Source organism: Sinocyclocheilus anshuiensis, unplaced genomic scaffold, assembly GCF_001515605.1.
Source record: "Sinocyclocheilus anshuiensis isolate Anshui unplaced genomic scaffold, SAMN03320099.WGS_v1.1 scaffold2060, whole genome shotgun sequence".
Taxonomy (NCBI): Eukaryota; Metazoa; Chordata; class Actinopteri; order Cypriniformes; family Cyprinidae; genus Sinocyclocheilus; species Sinocyclocheilus anshuiensis.
The window spans coordinates 236,673-256,353 of NW_015551163.1; the positions used below are offsets into that span (position 1 = coordinate 236,673).

The 19,681-nt window shown below is 36.7% G+C and overlaps 1 protein-coding gene across 2 annotated transcripts; it reads right to left on the reverse strand.

Annotated features, from left to right (window-relative positions):
• Positions 1-5,227: 5,227 nt before the first annotated feature.
• Positions 5,228-18,522, reverse strand: LOC107663342 (brain acid soluble protein 1 homolog). Of its 2 annotated transcripts, none has more exons than XM_016453551.1 (2): positions 18,319-18,522; positions 5,228-6,415 (listed from the first exon to the last, which is right to left on the reverse strand). In XM_016453551.1, the coding sequence occupies exon 2, from the start codon at positions 6,406-6,408 to the stop codon at positions 5,842-5,844; it is 567 nt and encodes a 188-aa protein (XP_016309037.1). In that variant the 5' UTR covers positions 6,409-6,415; positions 18,319-18,522; the 3' UTR covers positions 5,228-5,841. The 2 variants fall into 2 exon arrangements, with proteins under 2 accessions (XP_016309037.1, XP_016309036.1); XM_016453550.1 differs by having other exon boundaries at positions 5,228-6,420; positions 18,319-18,518.
• Between the last annotated feature and the right edge of the window lie 1,159 nt (positions 18,523-19,681).

Genomic DNA, 19,681 nt, shown 5'->3' on the forward strand with positions numbered 1-19,681 from the left:
AATGAGTCTGTCCTGTGTTCATCCATAACTGTCTGGTTTGGTTCAGCTACCAAATCAGACATCAAGAGACTACAAAGGACAGTCAGGACTGCTGAGAGGATTATTGGTGCCCCTCTGCCCTCCCCGACATTATTAGAAATCATTTCTACACCCCCGGCCATAGCAACCTATGAGCGTGTGCACGTGGCCTGCCTCATCAGAACACCCAAGACAACTTCCATCTTCTTCCGTACCATTTCTTATATTAGGTATACATCAGGTAGTTCTCTGGTGGTGGTCACTCCAGGCACTAATGTGTCAAACTGTCATCTTTGATTTGTTTATTTTGGGCTAAACCTTTAAGAAATTACGATAAATTTAACTGCCATACAGCTTTAGGAAAAACAAAACAGTTTTGGACAATTGGAGTTTTACAGCTGTCAATGAATTACAAATTCTTTAATGTGAGAAATTATTAAAAGTTACTCTAAACCAGGCCTCAATAAGTTAAAGGTTTGTCTAATTGTTTTTCTCTCTTTCTCTATACAGTGGACGTCAATGGTAATCAAAATGGTTACCAGCATTCTTTAGAATATTTTATTTTGTGTTTCACTGGAGAAAGTAAGTCATACAGGTTTGTAACGACATGAGAGTTAGTAAATTATGACAGAATTTTCATTTTTGAGCGAACTATCACTTTAACCTCAATAAACAGCATAGTAGTATAATGATAATAATTTTAAACAAAAAAATTACTTGCCTTTTTTACAAAAAAGAAAAGAAAAAATCAAGGTTGCAATGAAACACAATTAAAGTGAATGGGGCCCATTTTGGAGACTTTCAAAGCAAAAGTGCGTTGCTCTTTTTCATTTGTGTATTATTTGAGATGTTCAGATGTAAAAATTATAAATAATTTTTGCAGTCTTTTTAGGGTTTATGGCATTGCGTTGTCAAAGCAGCTTAGTTGTTGATATCACTTTAGGTTGACAAGCATTTTTTTCACACTGAAATCATGTTAACCCTCTGGTGTTGTCAATTTTTCGTTAATTTAGAAATAATTTTTTTTAGAATTTTTAACCTTCATCGGAATGGTACGAAACTTGGTAAAGGTTTTGGCACTTAACTATGTGGAAAAATAAAATCATGGACATGACTTGAAAAGGTTAAATGCTCCTGAAAAAAATAGTCACTTGTTATGTTCGTGGTCACAATAACCACACTGGAAATGAATATAAAGCTAATTTCATCTGGAAACTGCACCCAAACAAAATCTTACTGAAAGCTCATTTTTTGAGATATCAACCTCAAATTTGGAACACAACTTTAGATTTATGGCTTTGATTTTGATGCAGTTTTAGAGTAAAAAATGTTTTGGAAAATATATATATTTCATATATAATTGAATATAGTATTTTTGTGCATTCTTCAACTTTTCTCTTTTTTGTTTCGCTTTTTTGGTCTCTTAAAAAGAGACCAAACTTAAGTCTGTGCTCCAAAGCATTTAAGATTTAAAATAATTTAAGTTGGAACATTTTATTTTCAGGTCTATGCTAAAAAAGTAGTTAACAGGTAATGGATCATAACTATACCATAATTATAATTTTGTATCATAAAATCCCCTAAAAATACAAAGAAAAATAATATATATATAGAACTAAAATATAATACAATTATTTCATTGAAATAAAAAGAAAAAACATTTTTGACTTGCACACGAGCAGCACCAGGGGGTTAACACACACATAGTTTATGTATTTTGACACAGATTGGCTCTATTTACCTTCATTGTAAGTGCCTCACTGTAACCCAGATTTAGTCCAGAGACATATTTTGTGGTAATCACAAACCACTACAAGAGCTAAACTTAACCTGTAATTTTCCTTTAACTCTTTAAGTCTCCTGAGCTATGAAAGGGCAACCTCTGAACAAACTGAAACATATTTTCTTTAGGACACAGCCCTCAATAGCTTTTAGTTTGAGCCTGAATATAAAATTGAGCTGACATGCTGTAGAGTTGGCATAATATATGCTGGGGTCTATTTATAGCATAACTAAACACACCTGCACAGGTGACTGGAGTGAACTCTCATCTCAATTTATCTGACACCATTATAGGCTGGAACGAGATTTACACACACTGTGTTTCTCTGTCGCTTACATGAGCACAGCTGCAGCTGCGTCACCATGGAGATGCAGTCAGCCAATGACAGGCGGCAATTTTCCCTCCAGGGACCCTCCTGATTTGAGCTGGGGGGAGCATGTGGGCATAAACAGGAAGAAAAAACAAGAGGTGGGTGGATAGTGACAAATGCGAGACTGTGTGTGAGCATATGCAGGTATCTTTTTAAAAGAACCTTAAAGCAGGTTCTTTCAGCTTTCTTTAGGTAGGCAGGGTTTACAACGTATGCATTCAAGCTTGTTGCTAGGCAAGACCGGTATCCATGGTTACCTCCATATCCAATCAGGTGTTAATGTTGATGTTGGTGCCCATTTCATTCATGTATGTATGTGCGTGTGTTATGTGTGCAAGTGATGAAAATATAAGCTTTCTTTCACGGTTATCGCTCCTGGATTCTGAACGGTCTATATTTTCTCTGATAGTTGGCCACTGGAACTTAAATCTGGTCTTAGAAACAGAGCTGTGGTTTAGATTTAGGTTTTGGATTTGCAGAACTCATTATTCTTTAAACTGTAGGGAACAGATAGAGAACTGTGTAGGCCAAAGTCATCCGTCAGAACTGTAGGAGTGTTACATTTGGTTTGATATGTGTGTTAAGAGTGTGTGTGTGTGTGTGTGTGTGTGTGTGTGTCCTCTCCTTCTGCCTTACAGAACCAAGTGACCGGTTGCTATGGGATCAGAGGCTTGCCGACCGTTACTAAGGCCCAAAGGCAGTCATACATGAACCCAGTCAACCCAGAGACAAGAGACACAGAAAGAGAGAGAGAAAGGGTGATAAAAGGAGAGAAGACCAGAAATGTTTAAACAAATAACCTCAAATTTATATTCAGGTTCAGTATTATAAAATTCTCTAAAAAATGTGGCTAATAAACTGTCCGTTTATTTTTTTAAATCAAAACCATCCAAGACGGGTATGGATAAACTAATAATGTAGCAAACTAATAACGTTTGGATAAACTAATTACATAGGCCATGAGTGTCCATCAGGTGAATTCATTACGATTAAACTGTGATCAAATACAAATAACACATCAACATTGTATGAAGACAAATATTTTTGATTCTACAAGCACGAAAGATAGTCAACCAGCAAAATTAAGCGTGTCAGAGTAATGAGCTCGTTGGTTATTCAGAGAGCTGTTTTTTTTTCCTCACACAAAATTCCAGATTGCACTACGCACCTGCACACATACCTGTAGATTGAACATGTAATACACATGACGTCACCGTATTCACAAATTCACATTTTTGTAGTTCACACATAGACGACAATGACATTGTTTTCAAAAACGTGCATTTTGAAACCCGCTTTCAAAAGTTTGCGTTTTCAGGCCCCCAAAACGCTGTTGTCGTATAAACAAACAGCCAAAACGCATTAAACGTTTTCCATTTTTAGTTGAAAACTGTGTCATGTAAATGGCCCACCAAAAAATTTGCAGACAGGGTTCATTTACGCTAATTGTTTAATGCTGTAGAGATTGCATTTATTATTAAATTCATGTTTAAAGTATGAAATTATCAATACATATAATATATATTTATATTTGATATATACTATTGGAATCCAGTCCTTCCCAATAGCTTCCAAACGGGTAGCTTGATTATAGTTGAACTCATTTAAATGAGCTTGTACAGTGTCAGATTTAGTTGTTAGCTGTACAAGAACATTAGCATTTCTCTTTCAAATCAATTTCTTCCCACAATTGTGAATCCTGTGCAAATACAATTCTTCTTCCCCTATGCCACATTAAAAACTGTGTAAACGCACCGCTTTTAGTTTATATCCTACATCAAATGTGTCTTCTGTGCCTCTATTGCAGCGTAAAGACAGCTTACATAACAGTTTGGATTTGTGGCAGGTAAAATTAGACCAGTCTTTTTATTTGTCAAGATATGTGCTTTGAAGTTTTGATTTGTTTGAACTGTCATGAGCATAAAAATATATTCAAATGTGTTGGGGAGAAACACTGAAGCTGTGAGTTTATGAAAACACAACAATCAATACGTGTGAGCTGATTTTCAATCTGTTTCTTTCATTTTATTAATGTTGCTCCATGTATACAAGTACATATATCTCAGTTTTTCCATTTTATTTTTATTTTTTTAATTTTCCAGGGAATTTTGGAAAGAAAAGTAATGATAGAAAAAGAAACCGAGAGAAAGAGAGAGAGAGAGAGCATGTGTGTTAATGCAAATGAAATATCACCTGTAGCAACATTATCTCCACAGTGACCAAAACTACACAACAATAGGGCCAACCACTGACATGCAAAACACACACAGCCTCACACATACAGATACACACAACGCTCACATTGTTCTGTCAGCATATTGAGAGATCGGTGTGTGTAAAGTGTGTCCTGGTCTGGGCTCTGTCTCTCTGACATCATGACATCTGCTGCTTTCAAAGTACAGAAAGACCAGAACTCCATTAACACACACACACATACACACACACACACACAAACATGCAGAAAATGCATGCTCATACCATGCATAACTCCATACACACACTCAATTCATACTCCCGGATCCCTCCACACATGTACACACTTTAAATTAACCTTTAAACATCCAATTAAAGGGATAGTTCACCTTAAAATGACAATTGTGTGATCATTTACTTATCTTCATGTCAAACCTGTATGACTTACTTTCTTACATGTAACACAAAAGGAAACGTTTTGAAGAATGTTCACGCTGCTCTTTTCTTAGTAAACGTGGATGGGGACCAAAGGCTGTCTAGCTCCAAAAAAGACAAAATAGCACCATAAAAGCTTCACAAAAGTAGTCCATACGGTTTGTGCACTATATTCCAAGTCTTCTTTGAAATTTAAATCGCTTTTTACTCAAAATCTTGCTTGACAGATGTAGTCCCCATTCACTTTCGTGCACGGAAATGAGCAGCTCATTCAGCAAAATTTCTTTCTTTTTGCGTTCTCATGAAGACAAAAACTCATATAGGTTTAGATCATCATTTTTGGGTGAACTGTTCCTTTAATAAAACACTAATACTGTTAACATTCAATACTGTGCGTGTGTGTATGTGTGCGTTTGATGCATTATGCAATACACTGATTTAGTTTCCACTGATATGTGAGAAAAAGAGAGAGACCAACAAAGAAAGTAGGAAAGTCAGGGGATAAGCAAAGACACAATGCCAATCACTAACTAGAAAGCCGCAAACAGGAAATATGAAATGTGTATCAGGGAGGCTGGACTACTACTATTACTACTACTGTCACTCACGCATACACACACACACACACACACACACACACATATATATTAACCCCACCCACTGCCATCACACTCAAATGGAGGGAAGTGAGATTCGGAGGGTGGCAATGAATAGATTCCATGTTTTTATTCCACCCCTCTTTGAATGGAGGTAGAAAGAAAGGTGAGAACAGATAAAGAGAGAGAGAGAGAGTTGGGGGCTGGTGGTTTGTATCAAAGTTCAATTGAATATTAAAGATATCATCATAACTGCCAGTCTTATTCACCATGATCATGTCCATCGCCAACATGATCAAAGTCCAACCTGTTAAAATCATTATTACTATTATCATTATTCATATTATAATTACTGATATAATTTAAAATGGGCGGGCTAGTTTTATTATTTCGATTTGATCTTGTTTTTCATTTGTCATTAATCTTGTCATTCACTGTTCCTTCTGTTAATCCTGCACAGTGACTGCTTGCTCCTTATTGGGGGCGGGGCTGGTCTTCGTGGTGATTGGCTCTGCAGGGGTGGATTCTTTTGCGGGCGGAGCCTCAGTTTTTTTAGACTCAGCGTTGGGCTTGCTCTCCGTCACCGTGGCTACAGGAGGGGTGGGATCTTTTGCAGCCTCTTTCTCATTGGCCGGAGCTGCAGAAGGGGCAGATTTTTCTTCTGCTTTGGCAGGAGGGGCATCTGGACTCTTGGCGGGTTCTGCTTTGATAGCCTCATTGCTCTTGGCGTCAGAAGCTTTAGGAGCATTAGCATTCGCCGCAGGCTCCTCCTTCTTCACAGGGGCGGCGCTTTTCTCCTCCTCCTTGGGTGCGGTGGAATTGCTATCGGCGGTTTCTTTGGTGGCCGCCGCCGTGTCATTGGTTGTCTCAGTGGCAGCAGGAGCGTCCTCCTTGTTCTCCTTTGGAGCTTCACCCTCTTCCGCCGACGCTCCATCCGTCTTTGCGTCCTTCTCTTTTGCCTTCTCGTCGTTCACATTGTATCCCTTCTTCTTTTTGCTCAGCTTCCCTCCCATTTTACCTCTGAACTGTGAAAGAGAGAAACATGACAATCAACACTGGCTGCAATGACTCAGATAAAATCATAAATTAAATCTTTCGGCTACCTCTGTTGTTTCTCAAACAGCAGTGTGATTAAATGTTTTTAAGAAATGGACCCTATACAAAACTCACACATCTCCTTTAGAGTTTCAGATCTCAACAATGTCTCAGAATGTGCTCAGATTTGCCAATATACATGTACCAGTCTGCAAGATGAGATTGTAATAAGAAAAAATATTTTTCATCTAACTCTTTCCAAATGATCTGGGCTATCGTAGAATATTTAAGACTAAACTTTATAATGCTATGCCAAAAGTTTTTCAATCTTTTGGATGCCACAGACCCCCAACAAAAAGATGACCACTTTTAGGGAGCCCCCAACACTAAAATTTACAAGGCATCTATATAGTTTCTTGTATAAAGATCCAATTTATACTATGAAAAATTTTCATAATAAATATGCCTAAAATGTTATTTGGAAAAGATTCTATTACATTGTTTTTCTACTTATTATAGTACTGTACTATTAGATAAGTTTTCTAAGTTTTATTTATTTAGTTAGTTTTTCTCTAAACCTTTCTACAGACCATCTAGCATTCCTTTCCAGATTCAAAACCCCTGGGCTATACTATACTATACTATATAAAATACTGTAATACACTATCTTATGCTGTAGTGTGTTACACTATGCTATGCTATATTATTCTATACTATGTCAACAGTTATCTAATTTGTTTCTGGTTTTCATTCTGCAGGAATTTTAGGAGAAACATCAAAGACAAAGATTTAAAGAGTTTTCTCTATTGCTTCCTGAGCCATGAGCAAAGAGCAACCACTGAGCGATACAATTTTCCTCTGGGATTATTTGTGGAAATTCAAGTGTAGCATGTCAAACACTACATGTGTTGCATAATCAGAATGACATACTGGGAAGAAACAGGTACTAAAAAAAACCCTGTCTGCAAATAAGTCTGTGTAAGGTGTCATAATGAGAGAAAGCAAAAAAATAGGATGAATATACTTCTGCTCTGGATTTATTTTAGTACATGCGCTTCAATCCTGAAACAGAGAGCTAATAAAAGCTCGGCAGGCTAAACTCAAATCTCTGAGACAGTCTGTCAAGGTTTCTATCATATCATGCATCAAAACTAGATCATGAATCAGTAATCAGACTCCAGTGCTGATAGTTATCTAGATAGATGGAGGGGGTTTTAGAGGACAGCATCTCTGAGCCTTACTACCTGCAATTCAGAACCACAGTTACCAAGGCAACCGAGTGCTCACGTGACCCATTCCGAATATGGAGCCGTGCGAAACACATTCTCACTCTCTCTCACTCCATTCTCCCTGTTGGCTGCTTTAGCGTTCCTCAGCTCAACAACCATCTGTGTAATGACACACTTGCACACACATACAGTTATTCTCCAGACAGAAGGAGAGCAGTAATCATGTGAAGCCAGCATGTGAGTTGAGTGTTTCACACACACACTTATGACAATGGAAACATGGAAAGTCTTTCCTTGCAATGTGTAAGAGAACAATAGACACTATCTGTCCCGTCTCCACTGAGTCAAGCAGACAGCAGCACGCTGTTTCAGCGTTAAACAATACGCTGCAGTGTGTGCGCGTCTGTGAGCTGTCTCATCTGCACATCCACTTCCTGTCTGAAACCTGCTGATTGGTAGAAAATCCGATCCTGGTGTTCCTTGTAAACTGTCTATGCAGTGTGTACACGTAGAATTCAAAAGCCCCATTGCCAAATAAAAAATTAAAGGAAAGGATGAACTGCACTTTTGGCTTCTGCTCCAGTACAGAGCAATGCAAAAAGTGTTTAGCTGAGTGGAAGACTGAACATTGACACTCAAAGCATCAGTAAGATTAAACCTTCAGATGAAGGTGTAATTGGCTAGGCCCTACGACAGAGCTCTACTGTGGAGGCTAGGCCCCATGACAGAGCTCCATCGTAGAGACTAGAGCCCAGGACAGAGCTGCACGGTTGAGATTGTGTTTTTATTTTAATAACTATTTATACTACAATAATTTGAAATGCTCTGCTGCTTAGAATTTTTTTTTTTGTTCTATTGCATATTGTATTGTATTGTTTATATCGGCACTTTATATTATATATATTTTAAATATTTATGCACTATTTGAAGAGCAATGAGCACTGAGCACATGTAATTGAAAAAAATATTGATAAAATAATCATTTATTAGCTCAGTTATTTGGTTTTAAATTACTTGTATACATTATATATACAAAAAAACATTTAAAAAACAGTAATATTGTGAAATATTATTACCATTTAAAATAACTGTTTTCTATTTTTAATATATTTTACATTTTAATTTATTGCTGTAATGGCAAAGTTGAATTTTCAGCAGCCACTACTCCAGTCTTCAGTGTCTCGTGATCCTTCAGAATTGATCCCTCTTATTATTATCAATGTTGAAAACGGTTTTGCTGCTTAATATTTTTTGTGGAAACCGTGATCCTTTTTTCAGGATTCTTTGATGGATATAAAGTTAAAAATAACTTGTACGATAGTGTAACTGCATAGCTGCATATATACAGTGGGTACGGAAAGTATTCAGACCCCCTTAAATATTGCCATATAAATGTGTGTAGCCTTGAATCCCAAATTGCTTATGTAACTAAAACTCCAACACACACACACACACACACACATTGGGCTCGAGGCAGAGGAGGGGGTTGAGAACTGGAGCAGAAAATCTGACCCAATCACTGTGCTGTAACAGCAGCAATGCATTTTGGAAGCAAACACACATTCATAGTTTCATATTCAAATACAATAAACTAACATTAGATATGGGCAAAAACATGTATATTACCTTATTAAGATATTACATATTCACTCACATATTATGCTTTTTTTCCATTATGTTGGTATTAGATGCCTCTCAGTCAGTATTTGAATCATTTTATTGGCTTGTGTTGTGTACTGGCTGAACACCTGTTTGTGTGCAACAAACTTACTCTTGCTAATCTAAATATTATAGACCCTAAATATATGTGTACATTTGGAATAAAGTAAACATGAATGAGTAGAAGATAAGTTAATAAGACATATTCTCATTCCCCCTCATAGTTTATAATCTTCTGTCTTATGTGCATTTGTGTGCTTGTATGTTGAATACAGACTGTTGTTTTACCTCCACGTCAACAGGAGGCAGTGTGGAGCCACATCTTTGAGATGTTTTGGTGAGGACTGGACTTGAGTGGAGGGAGAGGAGAATGTGACAGGTCAAAGTTTATAACACACTAATACACACTATAATAACTTTAGATCTGTCCTCCAAGCTCAAATATACACATACACACACAAGCTCTTAACCCTAGAGATGTACTCAAACAAAACACACACGCACTAGCACATTGTTGGCTAGGGCTCAGGGCTCTACGTAAACAGCAGCTCAGGCTAATGAATAACTCCAGAACACTGAGCAGACCGAGAAACTAGAAGCTCCTGTATTTCGTTTGATGGGTCGAGATGATTTGAAGAGTAAATATGCAGTGATGAGTCATATGATATTTATTGTGATTGTGCTTGTTGTATTGATTATTCATGTTAACACAGATCGTGAGTTAAGAGCCAAATGTAGGATGTGCTTTCAGGATGATGACAGCGTGACTGTTGAGAGAAAGAGTCTGACATATTTCACTCCAAGAAGTTTTTGTTTTGTTTAATTTCTAATCTTCCCAAACCAAAAAAAAAAAAACACTCTTTTTTTAGGCCATAACTGTATTTGTCTGGTGAGCGCTACTTCCTTCCTGATTCTTCCTGATCAGTGAACATGGTTTAGACTGTTATTAACCATCAGAGAACCATTAACTGCACACTGTGTAACTAAAATCAAAACGGGAAACATGAATTGCACCTGCTATAAGCAGTTTATTTGCATTCTTTCAGTGCATAATTCACTAAAGGAATTATTGTGCATATTAGGAAACAGCATGAATGCTTTGGTAATTAGTAATGAACAAAATTTGCATGCTGTAAATCCCCATCTTACAGGCCACGTCTAAATGCTAGGTTGTGGAGGATGAGGCAGACTACTACAATTTGTCATACTTTATCCAAGCACTTTATTTGGCACTTTTAAAATATGTTTGACCACACCACCTGTCTGGGTGCCTTGTTAAAGCACTCGTCTCTGTTATGTAATAAATTATTGCTGCCATTATCAGTTGAAAATGTACACAAGCTTCACCTATAAAAATTACATTTAATAGTGACGCTAATTGTGCCAGGCAAATAGTGCTGAGTCTTGTGAATAAACTGCTCTGTAATGATACTAAAATTTCTGCTAGTACTCTGACGTTCAAACGTTTGTGGCCAGTATGAGTTTTTTTAAGAAATCCCAAATTATATTGATCAAAAGTGGCAATGAAAAAAAAATTTCAATATAAATTTCCATTTCAATTTAAAATATAAATTTAAAAATACATATTTCGAATAAATTCTATTCTTTTAAACGGTCTATTTATCAGAGAATCTTGAAAAAATATGTCACGGGTTTCCACAAAACTGTCAAGCAGCACAACTGTTTTCAACATTGATAATAATAAGAATTGTTTCTTGAGCAGCAAATGCTAATTAGTATAAGTATCATGCGACACTGAAGACTTCAAATTCATCTTTGCCATAAGGAATAAATTACATTAATTACATATTTTTGAAATGTATTACAATAAAACAATTATTATAAATCATAATTTTTCATAATATTGTATGTTCTTTAGTGTATTATTCCTCAAATAAATGTGCATGAGAGCATAAGAGACAAACTGGTCTTAAAATCTTACCAACACCAAACTAGATACACATTTTTTTAGTTCGTTAAGTGTCTATCTTGACTAAATGTGCTGTTTAAGAAACCAGCTGTATGATGATGCATTTGAGTTGAGTTTAATTTATATAGCGCTTTTACCAAGCTCAAAGTGCTTTACAAGCAACAACAGACAAACATCTGTTCAAACCCCCAGTAACTGGAATAACTGGAGAACTTCCAGTTTATTGAGTCTAAAATATAAGATAAACCTAGAATGACAAGAATGTGCCTCGACTATTCTTACGATATTGTTTTTACAAGGTCATTATTTTAGGGTTATTTTGTTGAATGTGAAGAAAGTATCAGGACCTTGTGTGTGTGTGTGTGTGTGTGTGTGTGTGTGTGTGTCTGTGTGTGTGTGTGTGTGTGTGTGTGTGTGTGTGTGTGTGTGTGTGTGTGTGTGTGTGTGTGTGTGTGTGTGTGTGTGTGTGTGTGTGTGTGTGTGTGTGTGTGTGTGTGTGTCAGTCATTTAACTTTGACTGAGAAATATCTACTTCAGGAACATAAACAGTAGAGCGAGGGAAGATTTTAAATGAACACTAATGCATTAAAACAGTCTCACAACCAGTACTAAGATAAATATAGTTAAAATGGACAGAGAAAGAGAGCAAAGAAGACATTGGTTTACTCCAAAATCCCTGAGTGTGTTTCAACAAGAGCGTTTGGAAGCGCCGAGGTGGTTTACTACCTCATTTGGACATTGTCTTGAGAACTGTGAAAACTTTGACCTGGTAAAATCCTTCATCCTACACACACACAGCCATCTCTCAGGATGGAAATTGCTCTAATGAAAACAACGGCGAGGGAACATAAACACCACTGGCAGACAAAAACACGCTCGCACACACGAAGACCTTGAGATTCTTTCTTCAGTAGTGCACAGACTCCACATTATTCTGATGACTTTTTAGCGGCTCACTGATGGTAAAATGCACTTTGACTTTGAGTGTATGTGTGTGTGTTTGTGTGTGTGCCCATGTGTGTTTATTTAAGGCTGTCATGGCTTCTGAAAACACCCTCACTGGAGCCAGCCTGAGATAGTAACACACACACACACACACACACACACACAAAATCCCTGAGCCTCACCCTGAGTTGCAGCCTTGTGTCTATGTGTTTCAGGATAGTGGGAAATTTGATTGTGTTGTGTCTTTTGAGTATAAACATCCATAAATCGCATAACTGACAGATGCTTGATGAATTAAATTAAATGTGAGCTGCCTCAAATGAACATACACATATATAAATGTATACTGCACACTTATGGGTGTTTCTTCAAATATGGCCATTTTTAATTTGTCAACTAACAATGTCAATATATGTGCATTACAGAATAATTCTGTTATTTTTCTTAACCAACAAATGTCACTTCCATTGCATCTCAGATTCTGTATTGTGTTTGATAACATGATGTTGTGGAAATGACATTTTGAACATTTTTGGAATAAAAATGGTAGAATCATTTGTCTCTCTACAACTAATTTATGAATATACTGCATGCATTTATGCATTTAAATATACATACATACTTTACATATTTTGTAATTTAACAAAATGAGCTTAACTGAAAATTACTGAAATTCTGTTCTTAATTGATATTTGTTGATCTTTCTTCAAATATCTTAATTTTTAATAATCGTAATAATATCTTAATACTTTTAATATTTTAATAAAACAAGTATGCTAACTTTCGAAAACTCTGCTAATTCTATTAGTGACAAAATTGTTGGTTGTGATTGAAATTATACCACAACCTTGGGATAGTCAACGTAAATAATTTCTACACAATAAATTTCAGGCTTTATTTAGATTGTCATAGTTTACAATAGTTTATAATTGATTTTCATAATTTAAATTTGAATGTCCAGCTTTGGGATAAGGGTAAATAAATAAAATCTATACATAGAACACATTTCAAAAACTGCAAATAAATGATGAAGGCATGGTAAAAATATTTCCCAAAATTTTCAATAAGAAAAAGTTGAAATCTTTAATAAAAATCAACCTTTGGGACATAAATATGCTCATAGTTGAAGAAACGCCCACATATTTTTACTAGACATTTTTATTGCACAGTATACATATATATTACAGTATATGTGGTGTTTTTTTTTTTACATATTAACTTAAGATTTCATATCTGACTTCATGAAGTTTAAAAAAAGCCATATAATATTGTCTTAAATATCTGAGATTTAGGCTTAGTCTAAACATAATCCACATATCACCAGGAAAAAAAATGGACACATACAAATCCACAGTGTTTAATGTTTTCATTCTTGTGGGAAACTTGCTGGTCAAACAAGTGGCGACTGCATTGTTCATTAGGCCTTGATTATAGAGTCGATGTCCTGAACACAGCACACGTTTTTTAAATATGCCTTCACTCCTGTCTGTACTTTCACAAGGTTTTATACTGTAAATATATAATGATACCAGACTACATTTATCACTCTCTGACAGCTGACGTATTATTATTTGATGTCATTTATACATTCATGTATGTGTTTTGGTCATTGTCAGATTTAGCCTGTTCAATGCTCTCATCCTGCACTAATGCTGTTTTGTTTCTATATCTCTCTCCAAGGGACTGTAACAGACAGGTGGGGTCAGTGGGGGTCTGGCCTTTGATTGGCTGTTGCCGTAGAAACCATAGGAGTGCTGCCATTCTGGCTCATTCTTACACTTTCTTCAGGTCATCGCCATGGCAACCCAGAGAGAGATTCCATGATGACACACACTATATCAGAATCAAGGAATCTGAGCTGCTGCTTACCCAGGTAACAGATGATAATTAACACATAATCATAGAAATAAAGAAACACATGAATATCAACCCACGCATCTTGTGGGTTGATATTAAGATATTTTGAAGAATGTTTCGCCTGTTTTTATCCATACAATAAAAGTCAATGGGGTCCAGTGTTGTTTTGGATTATTTGGACTTGTTGTTTGGGCTTGACTCATAAAGCAATACAGTTTATGGAGTTAATAAAATAGGCAGGTGCAGGTCACTATATTTTGGTATGTGGCTTATTTCCAAGAAAACGCGTTTGGATTTAAATTTATTATGGGTTTGTTCTTATTTGTTGTTTTTTTTCTATAAAGATCTGGCAACACTAATGAGTCAAAACCCTGTGATTTCTTGCACTGCACATACAGAAAAGACACAACTGTGAAACGCATTTAAATACATTATTAACAACTAGTTTTTCGGTTTGGTTGCATACACACTGTGTAGAGTTTCTGAAAATAAGGTTGTCACTACCTGCTTTTTGAGTCAATTCGGTTGCAGAATGCAGCTGCCACTTCCATAAATTACTGAACTGTGTGTATACAGAACAGGATTAAGCACTAAATGACAACCGAATTCAGCTGCAGTGTGTACGTATAGCCATAAATAATTTTAAAAGCCAAATAATTATTCAGAAAAAATGGAAAAGTGAAACAATACCAGGCTCAGTTCTACTGCTCCTCATAAAGCCACCAATCACTTTCCACACAGTGCACACAGACTGCAAAGCATGATGGGACAGAACCTGACTAGTGACTGACACTCAAATTTATCAAGTTCTGCCAGCACAACTAAGGCTGCCTGAGGAAAGCATCTAATAATAAAAGAATGCTCCACTAATCTGAAGTAGTTAACAACGGTGTGACAGAATGGGTACGCAGACTTTGAAATTCTTTTTTTTTTACTTAAGTGACAAGTCCAAAAATAACTGTGATTTTGAATGCATCTCTAATTTGGGACCGTCTCAGATGTTCTTGAGTTATCTGTCCCCTTCAATGATCTTCCTCAAACAAACACACACACACACACACAAAGCTCTGCTTGGCTGAGCTGCCTCTTTCTCTGTCAGTGACATCCTGTCTCACTGCCTCCTTCCTGTCTCTCTCTTGCTTTCATGTCTGTCCTGCTCTTCTTCTGACAAACACTGAAAACTGTGATCACAATCATCTAAATATTCAGATGAAAGCACCTGGTGCACTGAATTCAGTATTAGATTTTAGAACGCAACAAAAATGATTTCACTGCCTTTGTCGATTTGTGGCACACTTGAGGTAGAGCACTTATATATTCGGTTACCAGCCCAGGATGTTGCTAGGGAGTCTTGCCTGATTGCTAGGATGTTGTGAGCTATTGGCCCACAGGGATCCAGGTTCAGATCCAGCCTGGTTTATGTCTCGATTCCACTGGCTCTCTCTCTCTCTTTCACTTTCCTCAGGAATGTGATTTTTCCATTTTGATATAATTTCCGTATTTTCTGACCTAAAGTATGAATTGCCCAAATCTGAGGGAAAAAAAACTGCTGCATTTTCAAGTATATTTACTTCATTTCAGCCAGGGTCCAAAATTAACACCCAACAAGCACCAAGCGAGTAAAAACAGTGTTGGCAAGTATATGTGGTGAAACTTGCTAGCTGCCCAATAATTGTGTACTAATTGTGGGCTACTGTGTGTTTCACAGTGAAATGCGGCACTGTGTTTATTTACACGTGAGCAGCTGAAGATTCAAGAGTCCCGGAGTGGCTCGGTTCACAGTAAATGCTGCATCACACGAACTTCATCTCTGAAAGTTTGGGTCGCTTAAAACGTGCATTTAAAAACGCAACATGCTTATCTTCCCAAATTTGTAATCAGAAACAATTATAAATCTGTTGTCAACATTATCATTATTATTATTAAATACTTTTTTTAATTATTATTTTAATAGTTTTTTTATTTCACAATACAAAGTAGTATTGTATTATTATTAATAGTAATATTTATTTATTGATTTAATTTTTATAATTTAAATAAAATTATTTTTTGTATTTTTTATTATTAATAATAATACATTGTTGTTGTTTAATGGGCAAAAACAGGTTTTCCTTCTTTTTTTCTTCAGCTGATCACATGTCTGTTTCCTTCTACTGCCCTGTAAATAAATGCAAAAATAAAATAAAATCAAAATCCATTCTTTCTCAGCTCTTTGGCTAAAACTAGACTGATGTGCACTGACTCAGACTGTAAAATTCCTCTTACAAGTATCTGCAATCATGAACTACCCAAGACAATACAGGTCTTTCTCATTCTCACTGCTTCCTCCTGAGTCCTGCTCTCTTCTACTATTGCAACACAAAACTCCAGCTGGGCTTGAAACTGGCGTCTCGCACTGACATGAATCACCTGACTGCTCTTCTTGTTTCTGTAGGTGACCTAGTACAGGGAATGTCACACTCAATCTTAAACCCACATTTAATCAAGATTATTCCTAATTCAACTCATGAGCACTCAGAACCAAAACTGCAGATCTTTAAATGTTGGCACTCACACATGCAGGGTTAATAATGTTTTTGGTGGCTGAGTGGCTCCTGCATGAGTTGCTTTCAGGCTCTTCTGCATTATACAAATGCACTGGACACATAAATGAGACCTGAAATGATGTAGATATTCATTTATCTCTGTCACTCTCTCGCTCTCTCTCTAGCTTGCACACAGAGAGGGAGAGATGCCATTTCCATAGTGTAGCAACCATTATAGCAATGTTTTATGTCATCAATCCAGTTCACGGAAGATCAATAATCAATAGCAAATATGTTTGAAATTGTTTTTACACTGTACATTTGTTATTGCGCTAACACCTAACTATTTATTTTGGTAGTGTTCTGAACATTTAAAAGCCAACAATTTGGCAAAAGGATACCTCAATTTTCAGGCAAAATCAGCGCTCAGTTCTCATGTTGGTTTGATGTTTCCAGGTTATAACGCGTGACTCATTCAAGCGGCGGTTTATTGATCCGTGTGAACGTGAGGATTATGATCACACCGCCCGCTCTTTATCTCAAACTCACCTCTGTCCCATAATATCGGCTCTTATCCAGAAGGGAAAAAAAGCATAGACAACATTTGGGCAGAGACGTTTTGCACGGTGTCATTTTAGTGTGCGGGGTCCCTCAAGAGAGGCGAGCACGAGCGCACGGTCACTCGGTTCATTGTCTGCGGCATCGCCGTGAAACGTAAAATAGATTTCTCTACAAACGGAATATTGATGAACACAGCTGCAGAAAAATAATATTTAAATCATAAATACAGTTGTGCATTAGTAGACAATGCGAGAGATATAGGAGGTAAAAGCATCAGTTGTCCATCCACACCCTACGCGCAATGCGCATGTGCTCTGCAGAGACAAAGGATCAGGCAATTACGGTTGTAGCTTGAAATAATAAATAAACAAAAAAAAATGTCGCTTGGATATAGAGAGAAAAACCTTGTTCGCTTTACATTAGTGACAGGGTTTAGAAACTGTCTCTATGGCATTGTATAGCATCACAAACGGTGAAAAAAATATGTGTACAAACAAAATTAATTATAAGGATTTATCGTGTGTATATTATTTATAAGCTTCGCAATATCTGTGTATGTGTGTGGGCGCCCGCGTGTGCACCAGTCAAGACAGCGCTGCAAAATGTGTGCCAGCTCTGACAAAAGAGGACGGTGGGCATAAATCCGCGTCCGTGTAGACAGTAAAAAGCAGCATTTACTTTGGAAACATAACCAAAACCATTACTATTACCCCATACAAAACACGACTCTGAAAATCTATTATAAAATTATACATTTCCTTTATTAATTACGCTTTATTCTAATACTCCTTAATTCATCTTATGAGCAACTTTCAATCAAATCTTATAATCAAATAATAAATAGCGAGAAAGCTGCGGCATGCAGGCGCAGTGACAGCTCGTCTGCTCAGGACACGCCCCTCTCCACTCAGTTCATCCGCCTGAATTCCGTGGCTGATTTATTGAAATCTTTACGCGCATCTCAGAAATCATATAAGCTCACATACATTAATACTCCATTCACCCGCAGAATGACGTGCTGAAAGTACACTTGATTTCGATATTGTCCCAGTTCACTGCCGTGCGCTCTGTCTCCGAATGGGAGCCGCTCTTATTTATCAGAGACGCTCCAACTAGACAAATTCTTCATGTAACTGAGGCAGAGTGTTTATTTAATCTACTGAAGGATTGAAAGACTCTTACCGTCGGCGGTGGACTTTCCTGTCACTCCTTTCTCAAGCGTGTGCTGTTTTTCCCAATGTGTTTTTTCCCGTGCGCGTGGATTCGGCGGGGTTTATCGGGGCTGCTCGGTGTGTGTCTCGCGCTGCATTTCTCGCGCGCACTCGTATTCGGTTTTGGGGGGGCGGGGGGCGCGCGACGCGCTGCGAGCCACTGAGGACGAGACACGCCAGCGCGCCGCACCGTGATCAAGTCGCGCAAGAAAAATGTGTGATTTATAAGAAGAATTAAAAAAAACAAAGTTACAAAAACAAGTTGTTCTTTTGTTTTAATAAGTGGTTTAGGAAGATCTTTAATGTAGCCTTTTGAATCTGGTAGTTATAATTCTGGTCAATGTGTGACGAATTCAAAATGTTTAATTCTTAATTTATACCAGCTAATATGGAAATATAATCCGTTCACGTTCACACTCGAGCGAATGGGAGAGTAAAATGCTCAATTTTTTTTTTTACTTTGCGCGCCCTCTGGTGACATTAGATTATAATGTGGCGTACATACACAGAAAATATGAGGTGAGTACAGAGGTATAAAAATACAAAAAAATATATTCTAATGATAAATAAAAAATTATGTCTATAAATAAAACTGTCACGGTTTGGTGCACGAGGGAACGAACGAGGACGGAGATGAAGATAATACAAAGTCTTTAATAATCCACAAAAGGGGTAATCCACAGGGAGAAAGGCACCCAGCAAGCAATTTTGCGTTGAAAAGACGTCTATTAAACGTCTAAATTTAGCCTAGACGTCTAGGCTAAAACGAGGCTAAATTTGGGCTGTCAGTGAAAATCTAATAGACGTCTAATCATAGCCCAAGAATAGACTAGTCATCAATTAGACGGCTATTGTACGACACAAACGACTACATATAAACGTCTAATAGACAACAAAATGGCAATCCATACATACAGCTTTTATTAAGAAAAATAACATTTTTAACAACTTGGACAATTTAAGACAATACAAAATGATAAAAATACAAAAGAATGAATGACAAAATAAAATGTTATAAATACAATACACTTAAATATAAATATTATGATAAAAATTAAGATAAAAATATAAAAATGAAAAAATAAAATATTTTAAATAACTTAAGATATTTAAAAGAAAAAAAATCTAATACAAATCAAGAGCATGTTATCACACTTAACATTAAAACATTACGGATAAATGACAACATAAAAAAAAGATGAACCCTTTTGTTGGTTTACTTTTAACATAAAACAACCAACAGTGAACTTAAAGGAAATTATTAATTATTGGTTTTATTTCTTGTTTAAAATGCCTCCCAACTGCATTCCTCAAGTCCAACTCTGTTGCTGCCG